This window comes from Microchirus variegatus, assembly GCF_963457635.1.
Source record: "Microchirus variegatus genome assembly, chromosome: 3".
Lineage (NCBI taxonomy): Eukaryota > Metazoa > Chordata > Actinopteri > Pleuronectiformes > Soleidae > Microchirus > Microchirus variegatus.
The window spans coordinates 14,341,396-14,364,259 of record NC_139804.1 but is presented as its reverse complement, the minus strand read 5'-3'; the positions used below and the strand labels follow the sequence as shown (position 1 = coordinate 14,364,259).

The following is a 22,864-nucleotide window of genomic DNA, read 5'->3' as shown; positions in this document are numbered from 1 at the left end:
TATCTCTCCCTCTAACTCACTCACTATCAGTGTTTATCCCCTCTCCCTTCTACTTTCATGCTCCATCATCACCACAGAAAGCCTTTTCACTCCTCTCACAAAATACAAATTGCTTGCAATCTGTCCTCCATCTATGTTCTTATTTCCACTCGATGCTTCATGTTTATGAATACCAATACCTGCAACGATTATAGTTCACACACACTTGATTTTTGTCCCCATAAGGAAGATTCAATTCTCACTGTCATGTTAAGCAACAGCAAAAATAAACTACAACCGACACCGAGCACGGTTACAGCACACCTGGTCAACAACATTCATCAGGAGGCAGTGATCGTCAGCACGAGTGTAGCATTTTCAGCAACAACAAAAAAAAAAAATGAGGAAACATTGGAATTAATGGAAAATCTAGGACTCCCCAGACTGGATGAGTCGTAATCTATTTTGTTGGGTGACTGCAATAGCACACGCACACACATAATCCATCCCACCCAATGCCAAGACAACCTGCCAACATCGTGTCTCACACGTGAGGAGGGTGCGGTGGAGGACATTAGACAAAATGACACTGCTGCCATGAATGCACAGAAAACACTGCCATTAACTGTATAGACATTTCTGTAATAATGCTGTAACTGTCTGTAATGAAATGATTGTGTATCCTCTTATTTCTCACATCTTATCATAGTTTTTTTTTTTTTACATTTATCACCATCTCGTGTCTTTGAAATGTATTATCAGATGTCACATACATTAGATTAAATCAGCATCATTTAAAATATAATTATTGATTCCACTAATTGACACACAAATGCTGGCCATTAGAGTGTTGACATAATCCACATTTACTCTTATAGTCCCTGCACTAAACCCTGTAGAGACAGAGGTTCTTTGGGGACATGCAGAAGCTTTACAGGTCTATGGGTTTAGTCATCAGAGACTAGTTGGCATAAAAACATTATGTTGATGAGGTTGGAGATGCTGCCACTGTCCTGTGAAGAAGGGAGATCAACTGACCGGTGGACGGTGGGTCAATCAGTGGGTGGGGGTTCGACAGACTCTGAAGGTAAAATTGCATTTTCGCACTGATTAACAGATAAGAGGCTCTGACAAACCTCCAAGCACCATGAGACACCCTCTGTGTGTTCATTTACACTCGCAGATCACTGCAAGCCAATTTTTAAGTGGCAGGTTGGAATCAACACATCCACACTTCAGTTTTTTAACCAGCAAAGGTGGGATCAAAAAACATTAATGTGCTTCTGTGTTCATATACACTAAATACCTTGGTTACAGGATTGTATGAATTACGATATTTATAATCTACACTCAGTCCGAAGTTTTTACGCAGTACACAAAATTTTTGTTGTTAGTCCATCTATTTTGTTGGCTGACCGTCGTTCAGTGGCAGAGCGAGGCGTCTATCAACTGGAAGGTTGTGGGTTTGATTCCCAGGTTTGCTGTTCAAAATGCCGATGTGTTGTTCAAGACATATTGCTTCTGACAACTGAGCCTAAAGTATGTGAATGGGTATGCACACAGATGCACGGTATTAAAGCGTGAACTGCAACCTTCGAGTGATCAACACGGGTAAAGCACTTTATAAACAATGGTGCTCAGGTTGACACAAATTGTAGAACGACATTTGTTGTTGAAATATTTATTGGTAAGAAGGAGTAATATTCAGAAAAGTACAGACAGGTCATCAGCAGTTATTAATTGTATATACACAGTTCCATTATGTTGCACTTGTGGCTTTACATGTTGGCAAGATCCTCAGCTCCTGTGGTTTGAGGGTCACATTGTGGTCCTAACTGATCTCTCTGAAAGCCCTCTTCTCCACATATTTCAGCTTGTGTCTTCTCTTGAACCTATGGGGGGGGGAGACATGCATTTTAATCAGTAAACATCTCTTGAAGCTGAACATCACAGAGGTATTTGATGACATGTTTTTTATAACAAGTCCTTACTTGGCTCTTTCTCGAGGTTCAATCAGGTTCCTCTTCTGCATACTCTTGAAGCGGTCCTTGAGGACGCTGCCCTCTGGCTGCAGAGTCACAGTAGTACAAGTTAGACTTAACATGCAATAGGGCTGTCACTTTTCACAAAAAACAAGTTGTAATTCGTTGTCGATTTTTTTTAATGGTTTAACCTTTGTTTAACTAAACAAAAACTAAAGCACCAAAACATTTCGGCCAAAAATTGCTAAAAAAAGGGCTTTCCTGTCAAGCCGAAAGACTTGACACCAGAAAAAACGACCACAATAGGATGTTATGATGACATGCAAAAACTGCAGCCAGCACAGTTGGTTTCGGCCAACAATTTTAATTTCGATGCATCCCTAATAAAAACCCATGGAGACCAAAAGCTCTTTTCCAAGGGTGACCTGGCAAAGAGGTCAGGAGCCCATCAAAGTCATGAAACGGCACAGATTTAGGAGACGCATTACAAACAATAATTTTAGACAAAACACTGCCACGCATTTAAAGAGCTGGTAAAGAATGGTTTCTAGTTGTATTTTCAATAAGAAATATCTCCAAGTGAAATCAGGTCAGGCATTTTCAGTTCAGTTTGCCTAGTGCTCCATGCAAAGGGAGCGATGATGTAGAATTTTTTTTTTTTTTATTCCGCTGTAATCCATCAGTCAGTTAGTTGGTGAACCAGGATGCTGCCTGAGTAGACATACCAATTTGATGAATGATCATCATCCTATGGTCCACTGTGACAAAAGCTTTTAACAGATCAATAGTCGCACAGTTTTTTCTAGTCCAGAGACTCAAAATCGTTAAAACCTCGAGGGCAGCAGTAACTGTGCTAGGTTTCCTAAAACCTTACTGCAGTGGAGATAAAATATGAATTACTTCTAAAAAATATTTTAATTGATAACTTCACATGACACTTTGCAGTTATCATTACTTAAAAATATTAATAATTGTTGCTCCAACAGTGCAAAGGTTGGCCCTTATAGTGACAGTAATGAGGCTCTTTTTTGGATGTGCCAGCCCCATCACAGGCAGTGTAGCAAAAATTTAACATGAAATTTTAAATGGAATACATCAGTCAATATCCATATTCGCATACATTTGCTATTTGAAAGCCACAAATTATCAAAAAAAGGCACTGGCCTGGCATTTCTGCAGATTAGCATCCTGTTGGAGCTTGATAACTTCACTCATGAGTGAACAATAATCCTTACCACATGTTACACATGACACCTGTGATGATTGCTGGTCTTTGAAACTGTAAATAATTTCAGGCCCAGTTGTTTAGACATAAATTCTGCCGTCTTCTCTAACATTCATACAGCTTGGAGTCTCATATCTGATGTACTTGATTCTGGATCGGGCCATCCCTAATTAAACACTTTTCCAAAATGTTCACTTTATTCCAAACCATTTCTAGGACCGGAAAACTATAACTATATTTTTAAAACTAATCCACAAATTTCATGACAGTGGGAAACCCTGGTATTCCTAACATACAGCGTTCAGCAGAGTACAATGGAATGAACAGAGGATCACTAACAACAGGAGGAAGCCCTGACGGCTTTTAAATAAAATGTAATGTTACAATAGGTCTATGTTTAAACATCTGATAGTCATGAGGCAGTGAACAGAGTTATGGTTACTTTGTGCTAGGCCTGTCGCGATATTCAATAAATCAATTAATCGCACCATAATTAAAATGAGCTCGATCATTTTTCTGGCCGCGATAAATGCCATTTGCATGCTTTTTGGTTTTCCCCGTCACCCTCTCGGGTCCTAAAGTGTGTGAAATTTGATGTAGTATGCATGCCAGGTGGCTAGGTGGCGCTGAGAAGCACTGCCATACAACAACACCAGGAGCGTGCGCATGCGCTGAAACTTCCTTATACTTCTTTCTAGTAGCGCTGAGTAGCCCACAGTCGAAAACCAAAACATTGACTCGGCGTATTTGCTGAAATGACTCCTGGATCGGTATCACCCACCCTCCAGAGTGGAAATCTATAAAAAACGCTCCGCTGTCAACCCTTTAGACGGGAACGCGCCAGCGCTGCTCACGCTGACACGATGCTGAAGTTGGCACCACATTCGCCCCAGGTTTAAGATTTCCACTCTGGAGGGTGGGTTCATTTTTTAGCCCCAAAAACGCCGTCGCCGTCTACACGAAAGGCACATCTGATAAAAGATTGTGTCGGTTTCACCCGGGAGCGTTGCCGTGTAAAGCCAGAGTAACGATGAGTGAACCCTCATATCAGTCACTTGTCAGTCGCATGGTGTGTGGGGAGGCGGGACTCCTGGCGTAGCCTACCACAGCAGAGTGCAGCTAACCCATTTTATTTATTGCTTTTGCTTGTTTGTTAATTTATTGTGTTCTAGTGTTAAATATTCTTTAAAAATCAAAGTTTATTTCTCTTTGAAAAGGTGTACCTGTATTATTATACCATTATCATTGTATTAGATGAAAATGATCTCAGAACAACAATATTATCGATTATCGCAATAATTTCTGAGACAATTTATCGTCCAGCAAAATTTGTTATCGTGACAGGCCTACTTTGTGCATTATATGTTTATCGACCAAAGCAGCCTTGTGTATGTTTGTATACTGCTGTAGCTTTTGCAGCTGACAGTCATGGGAAATGACGCCCTCTGCTGGACTCTAATACTACATATGCACTTGGGATTGCAGCATTTAGATTTCAAGCAGGTAATTACAGTTTGAATGTGAACTTTACATCCTACGCTCAAAGTATAATCGCATCTCAAATAAAACATGACAGCCCTAATGTGGATGAGCATAAAGCACATAACAGATGGTCAAGTACCTTGAGCTGTCGCAGAGAGCCAGCCAGCTCATCACTCAACTGAATCTCCAGGTCCTGAGGCTGGAACCTGCAAAGAATGACAGAAGACAAGCGTTCACCATGTAAACAAGTGACCCATTGCACCCTGCTGAAATAACCAATAGGGCATTTTCATTCTGCCATGGTATGTCAACTCCGCCTCGAAAACAACCCAAACAGTCAAACTGAATAGTGGAAAAGTGCCATTAAGGTACCGACTATGTGTCAGTTGTGACCCCTTAGCCGAGAACCCAGTCCCAAGACGGTATTTTGATTAACCATATAAATACACAAAATAATATAAATACACTAAATCACTGAAATACCCCATATGTCACACATGAACAGGTGAGGCTCATGTTTACTTGAGTCTGCCGAGGCGTCTGGGCTGGCTTTTCTGGGCCTCCTGGTTTGCCTTGCGCTGTGTTTGTTTGCTCATTGTATTCTGTTCCTGCTGTTTGAGAGATGCCTTGATGGAGCGGAGCTGGAAGAGCTGCTGCTGGAAGTCCATCTGCCGTTTGTTAGCCGCCCGCCGCTGCTCCTGGTATGGGAAGAGGAGGAGGAATAATTGAGTCGAATATGACTAGAATATGCCATCTTCTCAAAGCACTTGCTAGAAGTTACCGTGTGCTCAGTTTTTTACGGATGACATTAAATCTGTAGCTGCATTCAAACACTGCAGGTCCTCAACAACTGGAACACATATCCAAACAATCTTTGAAGCTGACTTATTTAAAATGTAAATGTTTACAGTTCATTTAAAGCCTTTCATATAAGTATGAATTGTGTGTACCTTAATTTTTTCTGCCCTGTCTTTCTTCCTCTGTCTCTCAGTTTTTTTCTGTGACAGTGCAATGCCACCCACTGCCACGTCCTCCTCTTCCTCGTTAGGAGCCGTTTCATCTTCTTCATTATCCTCTTCTACCAGACCCTCCACCTCTTCTCTCAGGGTCATCTCCTGCAGAACACAAATGCCTACATTAGATTGCATAAAAAGGTTCCAGTGCATTTACACTGAATGAATGAATAGATTGGACCACCATGTGTACCTTTGTAGCTGTGTCATCTTTATTGACTGCCAACTGTCTCTCTATTTTGTCTTCCTCCTTTTTTTTCTTTACCTCCACCTCATGGGCCTCCTGCAGCAGGGCCTGTGTTCAGAGTGAGGGAGCAGAGGAAAAAAGACACATCATGAAGAGAAGATATAAGCCATATTCTTGAATGAATGCAAGGTCTTTCCCCATTCCGTGTGTGCAGCGATGTAAATGGTCTGAATTTATAGCACGTTTCTAGTCTTGATGACCATTCAAAGCTGCTTTACACTACAGTCTACTGTCTATGTACAGTAGGCACTGATGTTACCTGGTGAGAGAAGAAGTCTGGGTTGTAGGATCCTCCTGGAGCGATCACCTCCACAGCAGGGATAAGAGACGGCTTTGCGTTCATCTTTTCTGGACGCTGCCAATACCACAGAATTCATATAAGTAAAAAAAAAAACAAATAAACAAAAACACCACTATGTGCACTAGTAAATATAAACCCAAGACAATCATCTCACCTTGACAGGCTTCTTGCCAGTCTGTTGAAGGTACCATGGGTCGGCTGAATCTTTGCCTGTGTTTCAAACAAAAATGAAAGGATAAGAAGTTTCATCATTAACCAGTTAGCCATTTGTTTATCATTGTTCTTCATCTAAATGCTTCTTGTTTAATATAAGACATGGGCAGGAGTTGACAAATGGGTGGTGATAATCTCCACATTTTAGAAATTAGGGATGCACTATACATATACACACACATACACACATTTTACTTTCTGCCCAACGGCAGAGGACATTTAGCCTTTTTTGTGAAATTAACTTTTTGCATACTCATGCCACAGCAGGTGCATGACGCATGTCATAAATGTACAGTATATAGTATTACCAATAACATTATTTAAGTTGATTTGTAATCGATTGATCTATTGATTGATGAATTTATCCATTTCCATTTATCTCCTCACACATCTTTAACCTTAAGTTTTCTTTAGTGTTTCCTCAGATCCCAGATGACTGTTCACAACAATCATCTGAGCTCCATGTTGGTCTTCACATTTCCATAAAGGAAATACTGGGAGCGCAAGGATGGGATCATCACTGGAAGGAGAGAGACGGAGAGAAAACACTCACACAGACAGTCCACTCACTTTTTTGTCCCCATATGTCATAATATTCTCTGTTTGGGTTGTTGTTGGCCTCTGTCACCGCTTTCTTTGCCACTCTGTCAACTGGCCGTATGTTCAGCAGCCGTTTCTGCCTCCGGGGCACCACGCCTTTAGCTGCCAGCTGCTCGGCCTTCTGGGCAATGCGACGGAGTTTCTTGGCATTTGGTTGTTGGTAGGCCAGCACACTAGGGTAAAAGCAGATGAGATGGAAAAACTAATTTATGTAGGGCAGAAGGAGGTCAATGAAAAAGATAACATGAGATATGATGGCAAACATTTGATGCAAGAAGGGGAAGGAAACTCTGCAAGTTTTTTTTAAAATCAGTGTTAACACTATGGTATGTATCTGTATATCCTAAGATCTCATGACACTGTTCACAAAACTGTCTCCTGAGCTCATGTGTGTTCACATGCCCATGAAGGAAATACAGGGAGCACATGAATGAGTTGATGAGTCTCTTCAGACATTTCTTCTTGTTAAAAGGATTTGACTGATGTCGAGAGCTTGCTCATTTTGTGAACCGTCAATTAAAGATGTCGGGTAAAGATACCTTCAGATAATGCACAGTAACGTGCAAACGATTTTGGCAGGTGTGGAAAAAATTGCCGTTGAGTAAGAATGTCACTACGGCAGCCCCCGTATGGTCAACCAGAGCAATCAGTCTGCAAATTTTTATTGGTCATAAAGTCACTACAGAAACCTGAGAAAAAAAAAAGAAAAACAAAATAACTATTGGAAATTTAAATAAAATCAAAACCTATATATGGCTGAACCATGCATTGAATGCATTCTCAAACTTTAGTGAATTACCAGAGAGCATCCCATCAATCTTAACTTCCCAAGGTAAAAACAGACCTCAACCCCTGCAGTTTAAATGTCAAGACAACTTGATAAAGTATTGTTTTTGTCAAAATTATTGTTTGTAACCCATCTCCTAACCCTGCACCATATACTACTTTTGACATGGTTTACAGGATTTTGATCTCATTAGGTTGATTTCTATCTGGTTAAAAATATGTGGCTACCTCCCTGCATGGACTGGGGATGCACCAATCCCCTTTTTTTCAATTACGATCCAATCCCGAAACCTGGTATTTGGATATCGGTCGATAAAGATACTACTCCGATATGGATGCTCTTTTATATTAAATTTCTCTTGCCTTTGCAGCAAGGAGACCTGGGTTCGAGCCCTGGTTGGAACAAGGGCCTTTCTGCATGGAGTTTGCATTTTCCCTGTGAGTGTGTGTGTTTTCTCAGGGTTCTCCAGCTTCCTCCCACAGTCCAAAACACGCATATTTAGGGACACTACAGTCAATTTAGAGTGACTGTAGCTTTTTGCATACTCATGCCACAGCAGGTGAATGATGCATGTCATAAATCTAGTGTATATAGTATTACCAATAACATTATTTATGATTATTTGTAATCTATTGATCTATTGATTGTTGATTTCCATTCATCTCCTCACACATCTTTAACCTTAAGTTTTCTATAGTGTTTCCTCAGATCCCAGATGACTGTTCACACAACAATCATCTGAGCTCCATGCTGGTCTTCACATTTCCATAAAGGAAATACTGGGAGCGCAAGGATGGGATCATCACTGGAAGGAGAGAAAATACTCAGACACAGACAGTCCACTCACTTTTTTGTCCCCATATATGATTATATTCTCTGTCTCTCTAAATTGACCGTAGGCATGAGAGTGTGAGTGAATGGTTGTTTGTCTCATGTGTGGCCTTGTGATGGACTGGCAAACAGTCCAGGGTGTACCTCGCCTATCGCCCTATGTCAACTGAGATGGGCACAGCACCCCCTGGGACCCTCCAGTGGAGGATAAAGCAATAGATAATAGATGGATGGATTATCATCATCATTATGGTAGATTTTATATAAGGCTTAAATAAACTCCTTTATACAGGCAAGTATGATATTATACGCCTGGCAATGGGGGAAACCCTGAAGCTGTTTGTCAACCTTACTTTGGGTTTCTTCTTACTCAAACACAGAGGGAGAGAAAAGTGAACAAGGCTGTGGGTAGTACTTACTCCTTAGGAGGTGGAATGAGGGAGTCATGCTGCAGTATCAGGTCTATCCTCAGAGGCCGAGATGTTTTTCCCTTTCTCTTCTTCCCCTCTTCAATTTCTGCAGCTTTAGAGAGAGAAAAAAATCAAATAACTCCATGCACATATCTCACTGCCCACACTGTAAAATATATAACTGGTTAGTCAGACATTTCATTTCAACGTGTACTATTTTAGAAAATACAACAGTATATTATTCTTTACTACGTATTGATAATGTAGTTGATCTGTCCTTAAAAAAATGGAGTCAATAACAAGGCAATCAGAGATGGCATACTTCCCATAGAGCTGCATCTAACAACTATTTTCCTAAGCGATTCATCTGTCGACTATCTCCTTGATTAATGGTTTGGTCCATAAAATGTCAGAAAATGTTTATTTTTTATATTTTAAACCATTGATCAGTTTTTGTCAAACTTGGAAATGACAATGTTCTCAAACGTCTTGTTTTGTCCACAAACCAAAATGATTCCGTTTGAATGGTTTTGTTATATGGTGCAAAGAAACTAAAGCTAAAACAATCAGAAATATTGTTTTATTCATGAAAAAAGCTTCAAACCGATTATCAAAATAGCCGACGATTAATTTAAGGCCATTTGACTGTCTCGGTGCTCTCGGACAGAAGAGTCATACAAATGCATGTACAAGAGGACCTAGCGCCGTGACAACTTTTGGAGCCGACACACCCAGTCCGACACAGGATATGACGTTCTGATGTTCTATTAGGCATCAGCTATGGCTGATGTAAAAATCGGAATCGGCCATAAAACTAAATGGTCCCACACTTTGGACATGTTCTGCCTTTTACGGGCTGTTTCACTCTGCGTCTCCACCACTGCGGAAGCTGAAATCCGGGTGTGCATTTTTTTTTTTTTTTACATTTACACTGCCAGTACTGCAGGTGTCACCACCACATCTCTTCCAGCGTTTGAGCACTGAAGAAGAAACTCTTGAGCTAGTCGTCCATAATGGCGGCCGCCAGGAGGTTGTAACGGGTGGCAGCTTCACAGCCAGGTTTTCTACATTTAAAGTAATTTTCACAATCCCAAGAATCGGTCAGCAGTCGTAGAAACACACGAACAAGAATAAGAATTTTTTGGGAATTATTTGGCTGTGTGGTCCATGTGGAACAATGATTCCTGCGCTGAAAAGGCTACATAAAGCGCAAGATAGGAATTAAATAGTTTTGCCTGGAGGAATTTTTGTCATCGAGTTACTTGAATTGCTCGAGTAATGGTTCCTGCAACCAGATTAATCGATTCATTGTTTCAGCTCTAACTTCGTCCCCATTCATGCAACAAGTCTCTGGTGGCCTCTGTTGGTCATATTGGCAAGTGCAAATGTGGAAACAACAAATACACAGACACACAGAGATCAAAAACAAGACTTCATTCAGTGGGGTGAAGTGATAATGCACAACAAATCAAAATATAACATAACTTATTTACCCTTTGGCTCAGGTTTCTCCGGTTGTCCAATATCCAAAAAGAACAAAGTGTCATCTGATTTCTCAGACAGCAAACCCCTGAAATGAAATGTAGAATAAATAGAATAAAAACATGACCACATGTTCCATGGACACACTCCGCTCTCACATTTGTTGTGACAATGATTTACTTAAGTAGTTGCCTGAAGTTCTGAAGTACATCTACTCAAACGTCTGAAGATATAACTAAAGTTTCTAGAGTCACGAAATAATAAAATGACACGCAGATCAAGACAACAAAAAACACAAAGACAAAAAACAATACCAACAGGCCCGAAGACGAGTACACTTAACGAAGTAATAAAAACGTATCCGATACTGAAAAGTGTAGCTTGTAACACTGTTTTTAATGGAACATTATGTCGCGTACAGTCAAAATGTGATGTTACCCACATAAAATGTGTTAAGACACGACGAGGTAACATTAATTTGAGTCCTATTAGCTAGTGCTAACGTACCCCGTGGTCCTCTCCTGGAGCCTGATGTCCTCTAAAAACTCTTCCACGTCATCTACGTCGATGTGCTTGTTCCAGTTCTTTTTCTTATTCCTGTTCACGCGTTTTCTTCGACTGCTGGCCGATTCTTGGGATTCTGAAAATGACTTGAAATTTAGAAAACCTGGCTGTGAAGCCGCCACGCGTTTCAACCTCCTGGCGGCAGCCATGTTGGACGACTAGCTAAAGAGAAACACGTTTCTTCTTCAGTGCTCATACGCTGGAAGAGATGTGGTGGCGACACCTGCAGGACCGACAGTGTAAATGTAAAAAAAAAATAATAATAATAATAATAATAAGCTTATGCTATATAAACAGCATTCCAAATTATAATTGTGTCTTGTTTATAAGCCTAAAAAAATATTTCGTCTGATTATGTTGAATTGTTTGAATAATGTATTTGTATATGACCTTGAAGACTATATCCGTGTCATGGCTTTAATTGTATTTTAAATATTTCTTATAAAATGCATATTATTTCATATATGAATATAATATTGAACGGCTCACAAACACCATCCATATATATTATCTCACTTGCACTTTAGTGCTTTATTTGCCGTTTTTTCTTTACTGATAAAAACTGAAAACTTGAATGCAACTATTAATTTAAACTAACAAAATTGTCAGTAACTACGACTTGGAGAAAGTTAGAGAACGACATTTTAGAAAAGCGAGGTCATGTTGGTGTTTACTGTGTTGCTGCATGTATGTGGTATGTTTGTTCCAGGTGCATCATGGGAAACGTGTCTCTGGCTGCTCTATGTACTTTTTTCCTTTTTTCCCCTCCCTTCATTTTACTGCGAGAACAACGCTTAAGAGACTCAAGAATACATTCCTCTTTTTAAGCTGCAATCTTTCATTAAGTTTTCAAAGGTAGGTATCACTATGTTGATAAAACTACACGCTATCGTTTAATGTGACATTACTTCTCGGATGGACGTGATTTTAGTTTATTTTCGGTGAAAAAGAAGACGCAGAGCAGTCGAGCTATTATGTGCCTGATCGAGGAGTCAGGGACCTAAAAGCTCGGCTCCAATTCAACTCGGAAATGCGCCTAAAGTGAGGGGTCATCTGACAAAATATTGTTCATCAGTTCATCCCTTGACTTGTCTAGTGTCATTTTCAAAAAGTAAATTCCACTTTCATGTCGCAGTTTTTGTATTCTCTCGTCGTTTTTATCATCAACCTCTTCGTTTCCTACAACGATTTTTTTCCCTTTCCGTTTACATTCTCTTCAAACCAGCAGACAGCCATCGTCTTCGGGTGTGTTTGTGTGTTCACACTGGGCATTCGGCGCGGGCGGGGACGCCTAGTTTTCCTGGAAAATAGCTTATTCTGAATAAAAGATTAAGGCTAGTGCGCAACCGGGAAGCACAGTGTGAAGAATCGAACAAACCCACGTCCCGTACGCAAGGGGTGGGATTTATTAGCTTGTCTTCGCACGTTGATTGGTTCAAATATACACAATATTCCGCCTCGCAGGCCCTTATCATGAACGTGATTGGCTCACATGATAAAGATTTGTCCCATGATTGGACATGTTCGCTGTCCTTCGAGCTACAGTCATTACATAAGCCACACCGAGTAATACGGAAAAAAGATGCTCCTTGACTTGTTTACATGTTCAAACTTAGAAGCCAACAAGTTCATGCAGTGTTAAATGAGATTAAATTTTTTTTTTTTTAAGATGAATTTGATTTAATCAAACACACACTGATTTATTTTATCTTTCACATTTGTTTTGTTATATTTGAAGCAAATATTGATATGTATCTTCATGTGATCTTTAGAAGTCATGGCCCGTACCAAGCAGACTGCCCGTAAGTCCACTGGAGGCAAAGCCCCTCGAAAGCAGCTGGCCACAAAGGCTGCTCGTAAGAGTGCCCCTTCCACTGGTGGTGTGAAGAAGCCCCATCGCTACAGGTTGATTATATCTTACCTAATCCAAACCATTTGAACAAAACATTAAAATGTCACTAGGAAGAAAATTGTTACACAATATCTCAACATCAATTTTAAGACTCACTAAAACAATTGCAGAAGTTAGTGGTGTTGTTGATATAAGATAAGAAGTTATTCGTTCCTCCCAATGTTCTCCTTTATAATTCATTGTTATTTCATATATTGTAAAGGCCTGGTACTGTGGCTCTCCGTGAGATCCGTCGTTATCAGAAATCCACTGAGCTGCTGATCCGCAAGCTGCCCTTCCAGCGCCTGGTGAGAGAAATCGCCCAAGACTTCAAGACCGATCTGCGTTTCCAAAGTGCAGCCATCGGGGCTCTGCAGGTCTGTAATGTTCATTGTTAAAAAAAATATATATACATATATATATATATATATATATATATATATATATACTAAACCCACTAATTAATCATGATCGTCTTTAATTATTTCAACTGAAATTGTTTTGATTTTGTCATTTGCAGGAGGCCAGTGAGGCCTACCTTGTGGGTCTGTTTGAGGACACCAACTTGTGCGCCATCCACGCCAAGCGTGTCACCATCATGCCCAAAGACATCCAGCTGGCACGTCGTATCCGTGGAGAGCGTGCTTAAAATGTTTTCCTTCATCCTCCACTTTTTCCATCGCTTTCGTTCTTCTTTCCCCCTGTTAGTTTGTCATTTGGTTTGAGGCTCTATACATGCATTGTGCATATATATATATGTATATATATATACATATATATATATACATATAAATGTATATATATATATCATGATTGTGATAACTGTAAAATGTTTGATTATGTCTTCTTTGGTGCTACTAGTAGCAGTGTTTCCTTAGAGATATTGTCATGTATGTTTAAAACTTATGAATCACGGTTATGGTCCTCACTTCTTACTAGCTAACTCACAGGAATGCAATGTTATCTTTATGAATAGGGTGTTTTTTGCAAGCCAAGAATAGTATGATATGAAATAAGTATAGGAAATAAAATTGAGACATGTTTATCTTCAGACACATGGGTTGATACAGTGGGTCTTTGTTTTAATTTTTCATTTCAATTGGTAAAAGTAGTAATTTCTCCTTTTTTGCGATAATGGTGTATTTCTACTGTTACTTGTAAGTGTAAAAAACTAAAGTTTGATTCTGTCTGAACATTGTGCTAAAATGACACTGCATGACTTGACAGACTACGAGCGGCGTATATGTAGCAGACCTTTGTTGATCATGTCTTGATTTTCAGCCATGTTATGTCCATTTAATGTTTTTGACTTTTGGTTCCTCTCTCAGGTTGATATGGTAAACCTATTTGTTTCTACTGTTTTGATTTATGTTTTCAGGCATTTTTAAAAAAACATATTTGTACCCCAGAATTCACATAAAAACATAATAAACAGATTCTTGTGGTTAAATGGGCTGTATGGTATGAGACATTCCCCACAACTTGCCACATTATACTTGTAAAATAATTCAAGTTTTAATTTATTTAGAAGTTAGTCAAGACACTTTCTGCTAAGTTGATTAGAAGTGTTTGAAAATATGTGTATCCCAAGAACAGAAGTTGCACACAACCGGCACAAACCTGTTCTTCAATTAATTTTAATCTTAGTTGCTTAGACCTGGAATTACAGCATTTATGTCATGCTTGCTTTCAAGTTCTCCAACCCCTTTTTTCACTGTTCCTCTTCCATTAGCACCGGTGGTTTGAGCACTCCTACCAGGTATTTTATATATTCCATTTTGTATTGCTTGAGCAGACATAACAAACTAAAATCAAGTGTATTACTATTAGAGAAATCAGAGATAATTAAAAGCTACATTAATTCGTTTGAAACACTCCATACTGACCGTCACAAACTACAACTTTACTTTTCCACATTACTTTATTACTTATAGTCTGATGGGTCAGTATATAGAAAAAAAGCAGAAGCACTGTCAACATTACATACATATATAATTATATAGTTTAACTATAAACGACAACATACAGAGTCTGTTTCATTAAAACATGTTTAATCCCTGAAGACAGTGGCAATATGCGAGTTGTAAACACTGCTGCATTATGGGACCGATGATTGACGCGGCGGCCATTTTCCCGCTGGACACTGCTTCCTATTGTGGATACGAAGAAAATAGAGAAGAGCGAAACACATTTCTCACGGCTTCAGCTCGCCTTAGTCGCTAGGTAAGCTACTCAAAATGTGTGACGGTGCCTGTGAATAATGTCGATATTTTTTGTGTTGTGACGCATTTAACAAAGAATAACTTTTGTTTTCGTCGTGTGTTAAAACAACAAACGCAGCTGTTGAAACGACGGTGAACTGAAAGGTCTTTCCTGGAGCCGTTCAAATGAGGGCAAATTCCGTTTCAAATTATGCGCCGGTTCAGCTCGGTTCCACGCAACCATTAGGGGTCGTTTGGCTTTCGAATGCCCATCTAAGACATCTGTGGACATTCTTCTGGCTTCTTTTCCTGTTTTCCGAAAAACCGAAAGTGCAATTGTTGGTAAAAGTCAAGCTGTTTGTGTAGCACTCCATTGCTCGTCTGCTCTGGCTCTTTATCCTGTTCGTGCATTCAAACCGCTGCCATCATGAGAGCAGAGTAGGCGGGCATAGCAACAGTGGAAGGTTGCTGCAGAGCCCGCCCACTACATGGTGATTGCTGCACTCACGAACTGTTAAAATCCGCATTGGTCTAGCAGCCAGTAATATCGCCACTTTCTCTTTGATTGACACTTATTGGTCTCACTTACTTTGAGAGTTTCCTGCTCAACTTTTCATATCATTAAAACAAATAATAATAATACATAAATAAATAAAGTATATATTTTAACATCAAAATATAAATGTTATGTTCATGATCATTATCTAAGATGTCGCTATGGAATTAGTAACTGATCGATAAAATACAATAATTGAAATTATTTTGTATGGGGCAATAATATCTTTGAACTTAATTTCGTTATAAATAGTGAAAATAATTATCACTGTGTTGTGGCATTTCTTCATGCAACATGTAAGAATATAAACTGACTCAAATTTTATTTATGGAGATGAAGGACTTTGAACTGTGCCCAGGTTCACTAAGTTCACCGATGGTTGGCTGTGAATCTCTCCTTCAATGAAAGTCGGTTTGTCAAACTGCCTTTCTGTCTGTTCTGCCTGTCTACAACACTTGCCTATTAAAGGAAAGAGTCCTTTGACGACTTTCAACAAAGAAAGTAAACATTACTGACTCCCATGATGATGTATCAGTGACCAGTGAGAATAAACCCCAAGAGTGCAGGAAGAGAAAAGAGGAAAAAGTCTGTGTCTCAACATCTCTTTGAAATCAAGGAATATCTGTCTGTCTGTTTACCATCCAAAGGTAGTTGACTTACAAAGGGCACTTACAAAGTCTATGTTTTCAAGGAGTTTAAAAACTATACTTTGGTCACCTACAAGGTTTGAAGCCTGGTCAATACGTTAGAATACGGAGCAACAGAAACACTTTTAGAAGAAGGACTTTGATTTGTGATGGGAAGCTCCGAACCTCTGTGATGAAGAACCACTTAGAGTAGTGATCTAGAAGGGTCAAGGGATGGGAAGAATAAGTCAAATGTGATTGGAAACTGCAAACTGTGGAGGGGGCAGCATTGCACCTATTACCATATTACCAATGTGAGCATTTCCACCGGGTGTGCTGCGGCACATCTCAGCAATGTCCCAGCAGCGGCTCTCCACGCAGCATCGCTATCAATCCGTAGCAGTTCTATTTTTGCCAGCGCCGTTGCTAATCGCATCAAGCTAAACAGAGCAGATCGCACCAGACAGCAAGTCCGAGAAAGAATCGAAGTAAAAAAACTTCCGCTCCCTTTCAAAATAAAACACAATCCGCAGGTCATATAGCCTATGACAACTTCACATCAACACTACGTCATAACCGGTGATACCAGGTCAACAGTCAGTTGATCAAAGGGTCTCGGAGAGTCAGCACGATGGACAACGAGAGACTGATTGTTGAAGTTGCACAACACAAAATAATTTATGACACAACAGTTCCTTTTTAGATGGCCAGATAAACAGTTCTTCCATGTCGGCGAATAAAAGTGTGATCTTCCGTGAATGCGGCTGGCTCGCAAGGTAGCGCTGCGCTGCCATAACATGCCTGGTGGGGATTGACGCTGGGCAGAGGACGGAGCAAAACCGTGGCACTGACGCACCCGGTGGAAATCCGGAGTTAGTGTACAGCCTTCTTCCTCTAATAATAATAATAATGCACGGCAGCCTGTACACTGAGAGGTGTAATATTGCCCTCCAGCTTGTTCTAAATCTGAAGTCCAAAGTCTTTCAACACAAAAGCCTTTCAGCACAATTCAAAGTTCCTTTACGCCGCTCAAAACTCGCCATTGCAGCTTGTGTCTCAGTTGACGATTCACCCGTCACCTCTTTCGTTTTTAGTTTTTGCTCAGTTAATTTTTTTTTTTTTCAAACTGAGGATGATGTTTCAATTGACCTAAGTGTCTTGTTTTTCTGTTTTTTGTTTTTGTCGTACACCGGTGATCTCGACTAGTCATGGCTCGTACCAAGCAGACTGCCCGTAAATCCACTGGAGGCAAAGCCCCCCGTAAGCAGCTGGCCACAAAGGCTGCTCGTAAGAGTGCCCCCTCCACTGGTGGTGTGAAGAAGCCTCATCGTTACAGGTGAGTCAAGGAAAAAAAGCTTGTAGGCAAGGTGTAGATGATGGTGACCATGAGTAAATTACAAAAATAGTACATACAGCAGTAAGTCTATAAAACACACACAAAAAAAAATGTAAATCTAGATTTTAGACACTAGAAGCAGCTGTAGGGTTGCAACTGTTAAGTGTTTGGTTTCCATGTGCGTTTGAAGATGTGTTTAAACCAGTTCCTCCTCCCCATGTCCTCTGTAGTTCATTGTTACTTCATTTTTGAAACAGGCCTGGTACTGTGGCTCTGCGTGAAATCCGTCGTTATCAGAAATCCACTGAGCTGCTGATCCGCAAGCTGCCCTTTCAGCGCCTGGTGAGAGAAATCGCCCAGGACTTCAAAACTGACCTGCGTTTCCAAAGTGCAGCCATCGGGGCTCTGCAGGTTTGTTTTTAAATCTTGTTCACTCTGGTGATGTTAATTGTCAATCTCAGGCATACATTCAACTCTGAAGATGACAGCAGAACCTTTTTTTAAAGTACAGGTAGAAAGTAATATACCCAAATTTGTGTGATATTTTTTTTATATATTGTGTTTTTCTAAGTGTGGTGAGTGGGCAGGAAATACTGTCTGAATTTGTACAAATGGCAAACAAAACCTTAAATGTTGAATCTCAGGGTGCGTTCACACCGGGATTGTCCCTGGAATGCCAAAAAATGTCACGTCTTCATTTGGCTTGGTTAATTTTCACACTGCACTTTTGCAAGTGGACCAAACCACCTGGAGATCATGCAGTTACAGCAGCTGCTTGTTTGGGGTGATATTGCCCAAAACGAGCAGTGACCAGGAAGGAAAAAAAGCATGAGGAAGAAGAAAACTTGACTCAATGCTTGGCCAATTACATATTTTACGACAGTTGTAACAATTTCCACTTACCAACTGTAGGGGGAACCAAAGAGCAAATCCTGTATTGTGTTCTTTGAAGAGAACTGTAAAACAGTCACTCTGCTGTTGACAGCTGTTTGTTTTCTCTGCAGGAGGCCAGTGAGGCCTACCTTGTGGGTCTGTTTGAGGACACCAACCTGTGCGCCATCCACGCCAAGCGTGTTACCATCATGCCCAAAGACATCCAGCTGGCACGTCGTATCCGTGGAGAGCGTGCTTAAATGCTCTCTTCTCCTCTGGGTCTTGTTTGTCATGTTTTCACCTCCCCCTGTCCCTCCTTCACTAGTCTGTCTCTCGGTCCCTTTGCCCCCTACCTGTCCCTCTACCTTCCTCTATCCCTGTATTAGTAGTTTGTCGAGGAAAAGTGGTAATATTGTGAGTAAATAAAGTGTATAGTTGTGTTTTTCTTAGTGCTCCCAGCAGCAGTCTTCTAGGGTAATCTCTTTTTATACATGTACAACTCTATGGTGACAAGATCCCCTCAAGCAAACATCTTGTTTGCACTTTTACTATCCTGTCTCTGAGTAAGAGCATGATTTAAGGACAGAGAGAGACAGAGATGGACTAGAGCAGTGCAAACAGAGATTAGTACAGACAGGAGAAGAGGACGGGTATTGCTCAGGGACTCTTGTCTTTTTCTGCAGCAAGGTGCTAGAAGAACTTACCTGAGCTTCTCCTGCCTCCATCACTCAGCCAGCCTCCAAAGCATTATTCTACTCATGAAGGTTGAGGATGGACTTCTGTCTCTGAGTGTCTGCTCCAGTGCAGGCTCTGATCACCACACCAAATCATATCAGTCCATCAGCATCCTTTGAGAAGATGATTTATCGTTTCAGGGCTTTCTCTTCCTTCCAATCAAGTTTCATGCACAAGAGGTTTTTTTTTCACTTCAAACTGTGGAAGACACGAAGATGGGGGGATGAAATGGACTATTACAGAGAACAGAAATAATGATTATTTTTCTACTCAAATTTGATGCTACTGACTGGCACCAAAGTTTGATCCCGTATAAATGCTCTTTTCCTAACAATAAGCATTGAACCTGTTTTTGTGATATTTAAATTGGGTTCATCTAATGATTTAAAGCCAGTTAAGAGCTCAATGATGGTGCACATACTTTTACTAGTAGTTTTTTAAAGGACCTTTTTATGAAAACAAAGGTTCATCAAGGTTTGTAATGTTCTCTTCAATAGTCAGTCAAAATATGAAAGTCAATATTTAAATAGAGCTAAATTAACTTACATGACAAACAGACAATAAATAGACTTATAGTCATGTCTGCTGTGTACTTCCCCCTGTGCTTCAGATTTTTTTTTCCTCCAGATCAGGTGATCATCTTTATACCGTTCCTCAGGTTGACCCGTCACCCTTTTAACTTGCATTTTAGGTTTTGTCCAATTTGTTTTTTTCAAACTGAGGATGATGTTTCAATTGAGCAATGTTTGTAATTTCCAGATTTGTCATAAAAGAATAAAAGATGGTAAATACATGGATGTTACACACCCACACAGTCTCCTGTCTCAGTGGTGTATACGCCAATGATTCTTTCATCTTTTACTGCTTTATCCTCCACATGAGGGTTGCAGGGGTCTGCAACCTTTAATATGTAAAGAGCCATCTTTGTTCCTTCTCCACCCAAATAAAATTAATCTGCAGCCACAAAACCCATTTGGCCCATAAAATGAAGATAATATAAGATAAAGTTACTTATACAGATATACTATATGTAAAATAATGTTAGTCTGTTGTATTTATGCAATTTAAGAACTACAAAAAGAAAACAGTTGACATTTCATTACTATTTATACCCAACTGTTTATAAAGTGGAGAAACACAGAATTATGTAGACACAGTCCTTCAATTGTTTGTGGAAAATTAATGAAATTAAAAGTTGGATTTTGGACTTGGATTTTATGTAGTTCGTGACTGAGAAAACCTGCCTGGCATAACATGTGGATCCAAAGATGGACAGCACTCCAAATAGTGCCTTCCTATATTTCAAACACAATCTTTGTCAGGTTTGGGTTGGTTTTAAAAATAACATTTGACATAAGCATTGGCTGTGATGCACAAAATGTTCACTTTTATTCATCATCTTGATCTCTAAATAATATCTTTTCACCAGAAGGAGCCTCTGCAGAGGGGCTGAAGAGCCACAGACTTAGTTGAACCAACCAGAATAAGTGTGTATATATTCACACACCTGGATCATCACCTGCCAGATCACCAGGCAGTGTGTGTTTATTCTAATGCAAAATAACAACCCATTATTTTAGTTTAAAAAGCACATTTCTGAATGTTTTCACAGGTTGAACCAACAGTATGTGAAACCCTGATCTCAAGCTAGCCCTTCATGTACCACAGGATGGCAGTATAACACTGTGAAAGTCAAACTCTGAACATACAGGAGACTTTAGTAAAGTAGTACAGGATGACCAAGGATGGATTATTGAACAGGCCTAAGTCTCTGTGATACAATCTTGATATTTTCTATTAGATTATTCATCCCGATGTTTTAATGGTGGGCTTTTCCAGTCTGTGCCCAGGGGTCCACTGTCTCATAATCTGTCCCAGAGTATGATGTAAAAACTGGTTGATATAATATTTCTGTACATGGGTGATGTCCAAAATAAGCATTTTCAGAAAACTAACCATTGAACTTTGAACTAATGTTTATTCAGTATATGTTATATTCTAACAGGGATGCAACCTTCCTCTCACGCCAAAAATCTGTGCATAAACGGCAGGATTACATTACATTACAGTGAATTGTGATCAGTGGATTATTGTACATACTTTGGCTAAACTGAATTTTATTTTTAAGTCTTTTTTCTGAAAAGTACAAGCTAATTCTCTCTCTCTCTCTCTCTCTCTCTCTCTCTCTCTCTCTCTCTCTGTGTGTGTGTGTGTGTGTGTGTGTGTGTGTGTGTGTGTGTGTGTGTGTGTGTGTGTGTGTGTGTGTGTGTTTGTGTGTGCGTGCGTGCGTGCGTGTGTGTGAATGGGTATGAAAAATGTGTGATAGAAAATGCGCTGCATATGCATGTGTGAGTGAATGAGCATACATGGGTGAATGGCAAAATTGTATTGTAAAGCAACTTTGAGTGGCCATAAAGACTAGAAAAGTGCAGATATAAATGCAGGCCATCTATCATAATCACAAGATGCAAATCCAAACTCCTTCAGCAAGAACCTTTCAATTTGTTCATCAGAAACACCGAGTAGTGAAGTGAAGGTGAATCATGTGATGACGTGAATCAGCACTCTGCCCTAATTGCTCCTCATAAAATGAACTCTGCATGTGCATCCCTATGTGAAATGTTTTTTGCACATTTTTTTTTTTTTTTTTTTTTTTTAATAAGTGTGTGTCTTAGTCCGTGTATACATGAGTGTGCGTTCACCTTCCACGAGGTCTGCATAGTGGTGCTCCATCTGTGGCACTCAGGGGATTACAGCCAATCTGTCTGTCTGCCGCTTAAAGTGCTGACCGTCAGACCAGCACCAGATTAACACAGTGTTGGGATTGGAGGAAGGGGGCAACGGGTGGAGTGTGAGTGACGAGAGACAGGGGGGAGGGTGGAAGAGAGAGGTGGACATAATGTTCAGGATGAGAGAGACACACAGAGGGAAGGGAAGTTGATGTAGAAGAGTGGGATAGGGGCCAGGTTGAAAGGTCGACTCCAGATTAATATTGCTACAGTGTGTGCGTGTTCCAGGTGTTACTCATGTTTTGGGGACCTAAATCTGTTTACACAGTCACTGTGGGGAATGGTCTGTAAATTATTAGATTTTAGGGTGAAGACATGTTGTATGGTTAGGATGAGGTTGGGTTAGGCCAGTAGTAGTTAATGGATAACCAACCTCACTGACCACATTGATGCTGGAAACCAGCCTGACATGGAAGTTAATGATATGAAAATGAAAAACAAAAACAAAAGAAAACTCAGTGGCTAATAGTACAGAATATTTCCTTCCTCAGTCTGATCATAGGTGCGTTCCCCAAACATTATTATAGCAGAGACAGTAAAGTAATGTCATTAAAACGTGACCAAAATGAGACATTGACTAGATTTAAAGAGAATATGAATTGTTTTGGTTAATGTAAATACTACCCAACAGACTACATAGCATTAGTCTCATCATTATTAAAATATTTTAACCATCATTTAATTACACAATATCAGTAGCTCGCCATCATTTTGTAAATGGCTCACTCTGTTTGATGCAGA

General features: G+C 40.0%; 3 protein-coding genes across 3 annotated transcripts; 2 read left to right on the top strand and 1 right to left on the bottom strand.

Moving 5' to 3' along the window:
- Positions 1–1,655: 1,655 nt before the first annotated feature.
- On the bottom strand, positions 1,656–11,266 carry nop53 (NOP53 ribosome biogenesis factor). The gene is made up of 12 exons (XM_083887392.1): positions 11,060–11,266; positions 10,564–10,640; positions 9,080–9,182; positions 7,013–7,215; positions 6,384–6,439; positions 6,188–6,283; positions 5,875–5,976; positions 5,619–5,783; positions 5,191–5,366; positions 4,808–4,874; positions 1,971–2,047; positions 1,656–1,871 (listed from the first exon to the last, which is right to left on the bottom strand). The coding sequence occupies exons 1-12, from the start codon at positions 11,263–11,265 to the stop codon at positions 1,811–1,813; spliced, it is 1,389 nt and encodes a 462-aa protein (XP_083743518.1). The 5' UTR covers position 11,266; the 3' UTR covers positions 1,656–1,810.
- A 619-nt stretch (positions 11,267–11,885) lies between these two features.
- Positions 11,886–14,423, top strand: LOC310925440 (histone H3.3A). Its single transcript, XM_083887396.1, has 4 exons — positions 11,886–11,971; positions 12,889–13,021; positions 13,231–13,384; positions 13,528–14,423. Exons 2-4 carry the CDS (start codon positions 12,894–12,896, stop codon positions 13,654–13,656), a joined length of 411 nt encoding a protein of 136 aa, XP_083743522.1. The 5' UTR covers positions 11,886–11,971; positions 12,889–12,893; the 3' UTR covers positions 13,657–14,423.
- Positions 14,424–15,145: 722 nt separating this feature from the next.
- On the top strand, positions 15,146–20,138 carry LOC310924311 (histone H3.3A). The gene is made up of 4 exons (XM_083886007.1): positions 15,146–15,230; positions 17,597–17,726; positions 17,984–18,137; positions 18,731–20,138. Exons 2-4 carry the CDS (start codon positions 17,599–17,601, stop codon positions 18,857–18,859), a joined length of 411 nt encoding a protein of 136 aa, XP_083742133.1. The 5' UTR covers positions 15,146–15,230; positions 17,597–17,598; the 3' UTR covers positions 18,860–20,138.
- The last annotated feature ends 2,726 nt before the right edge of the window (positions 20,139–22,864 follow it).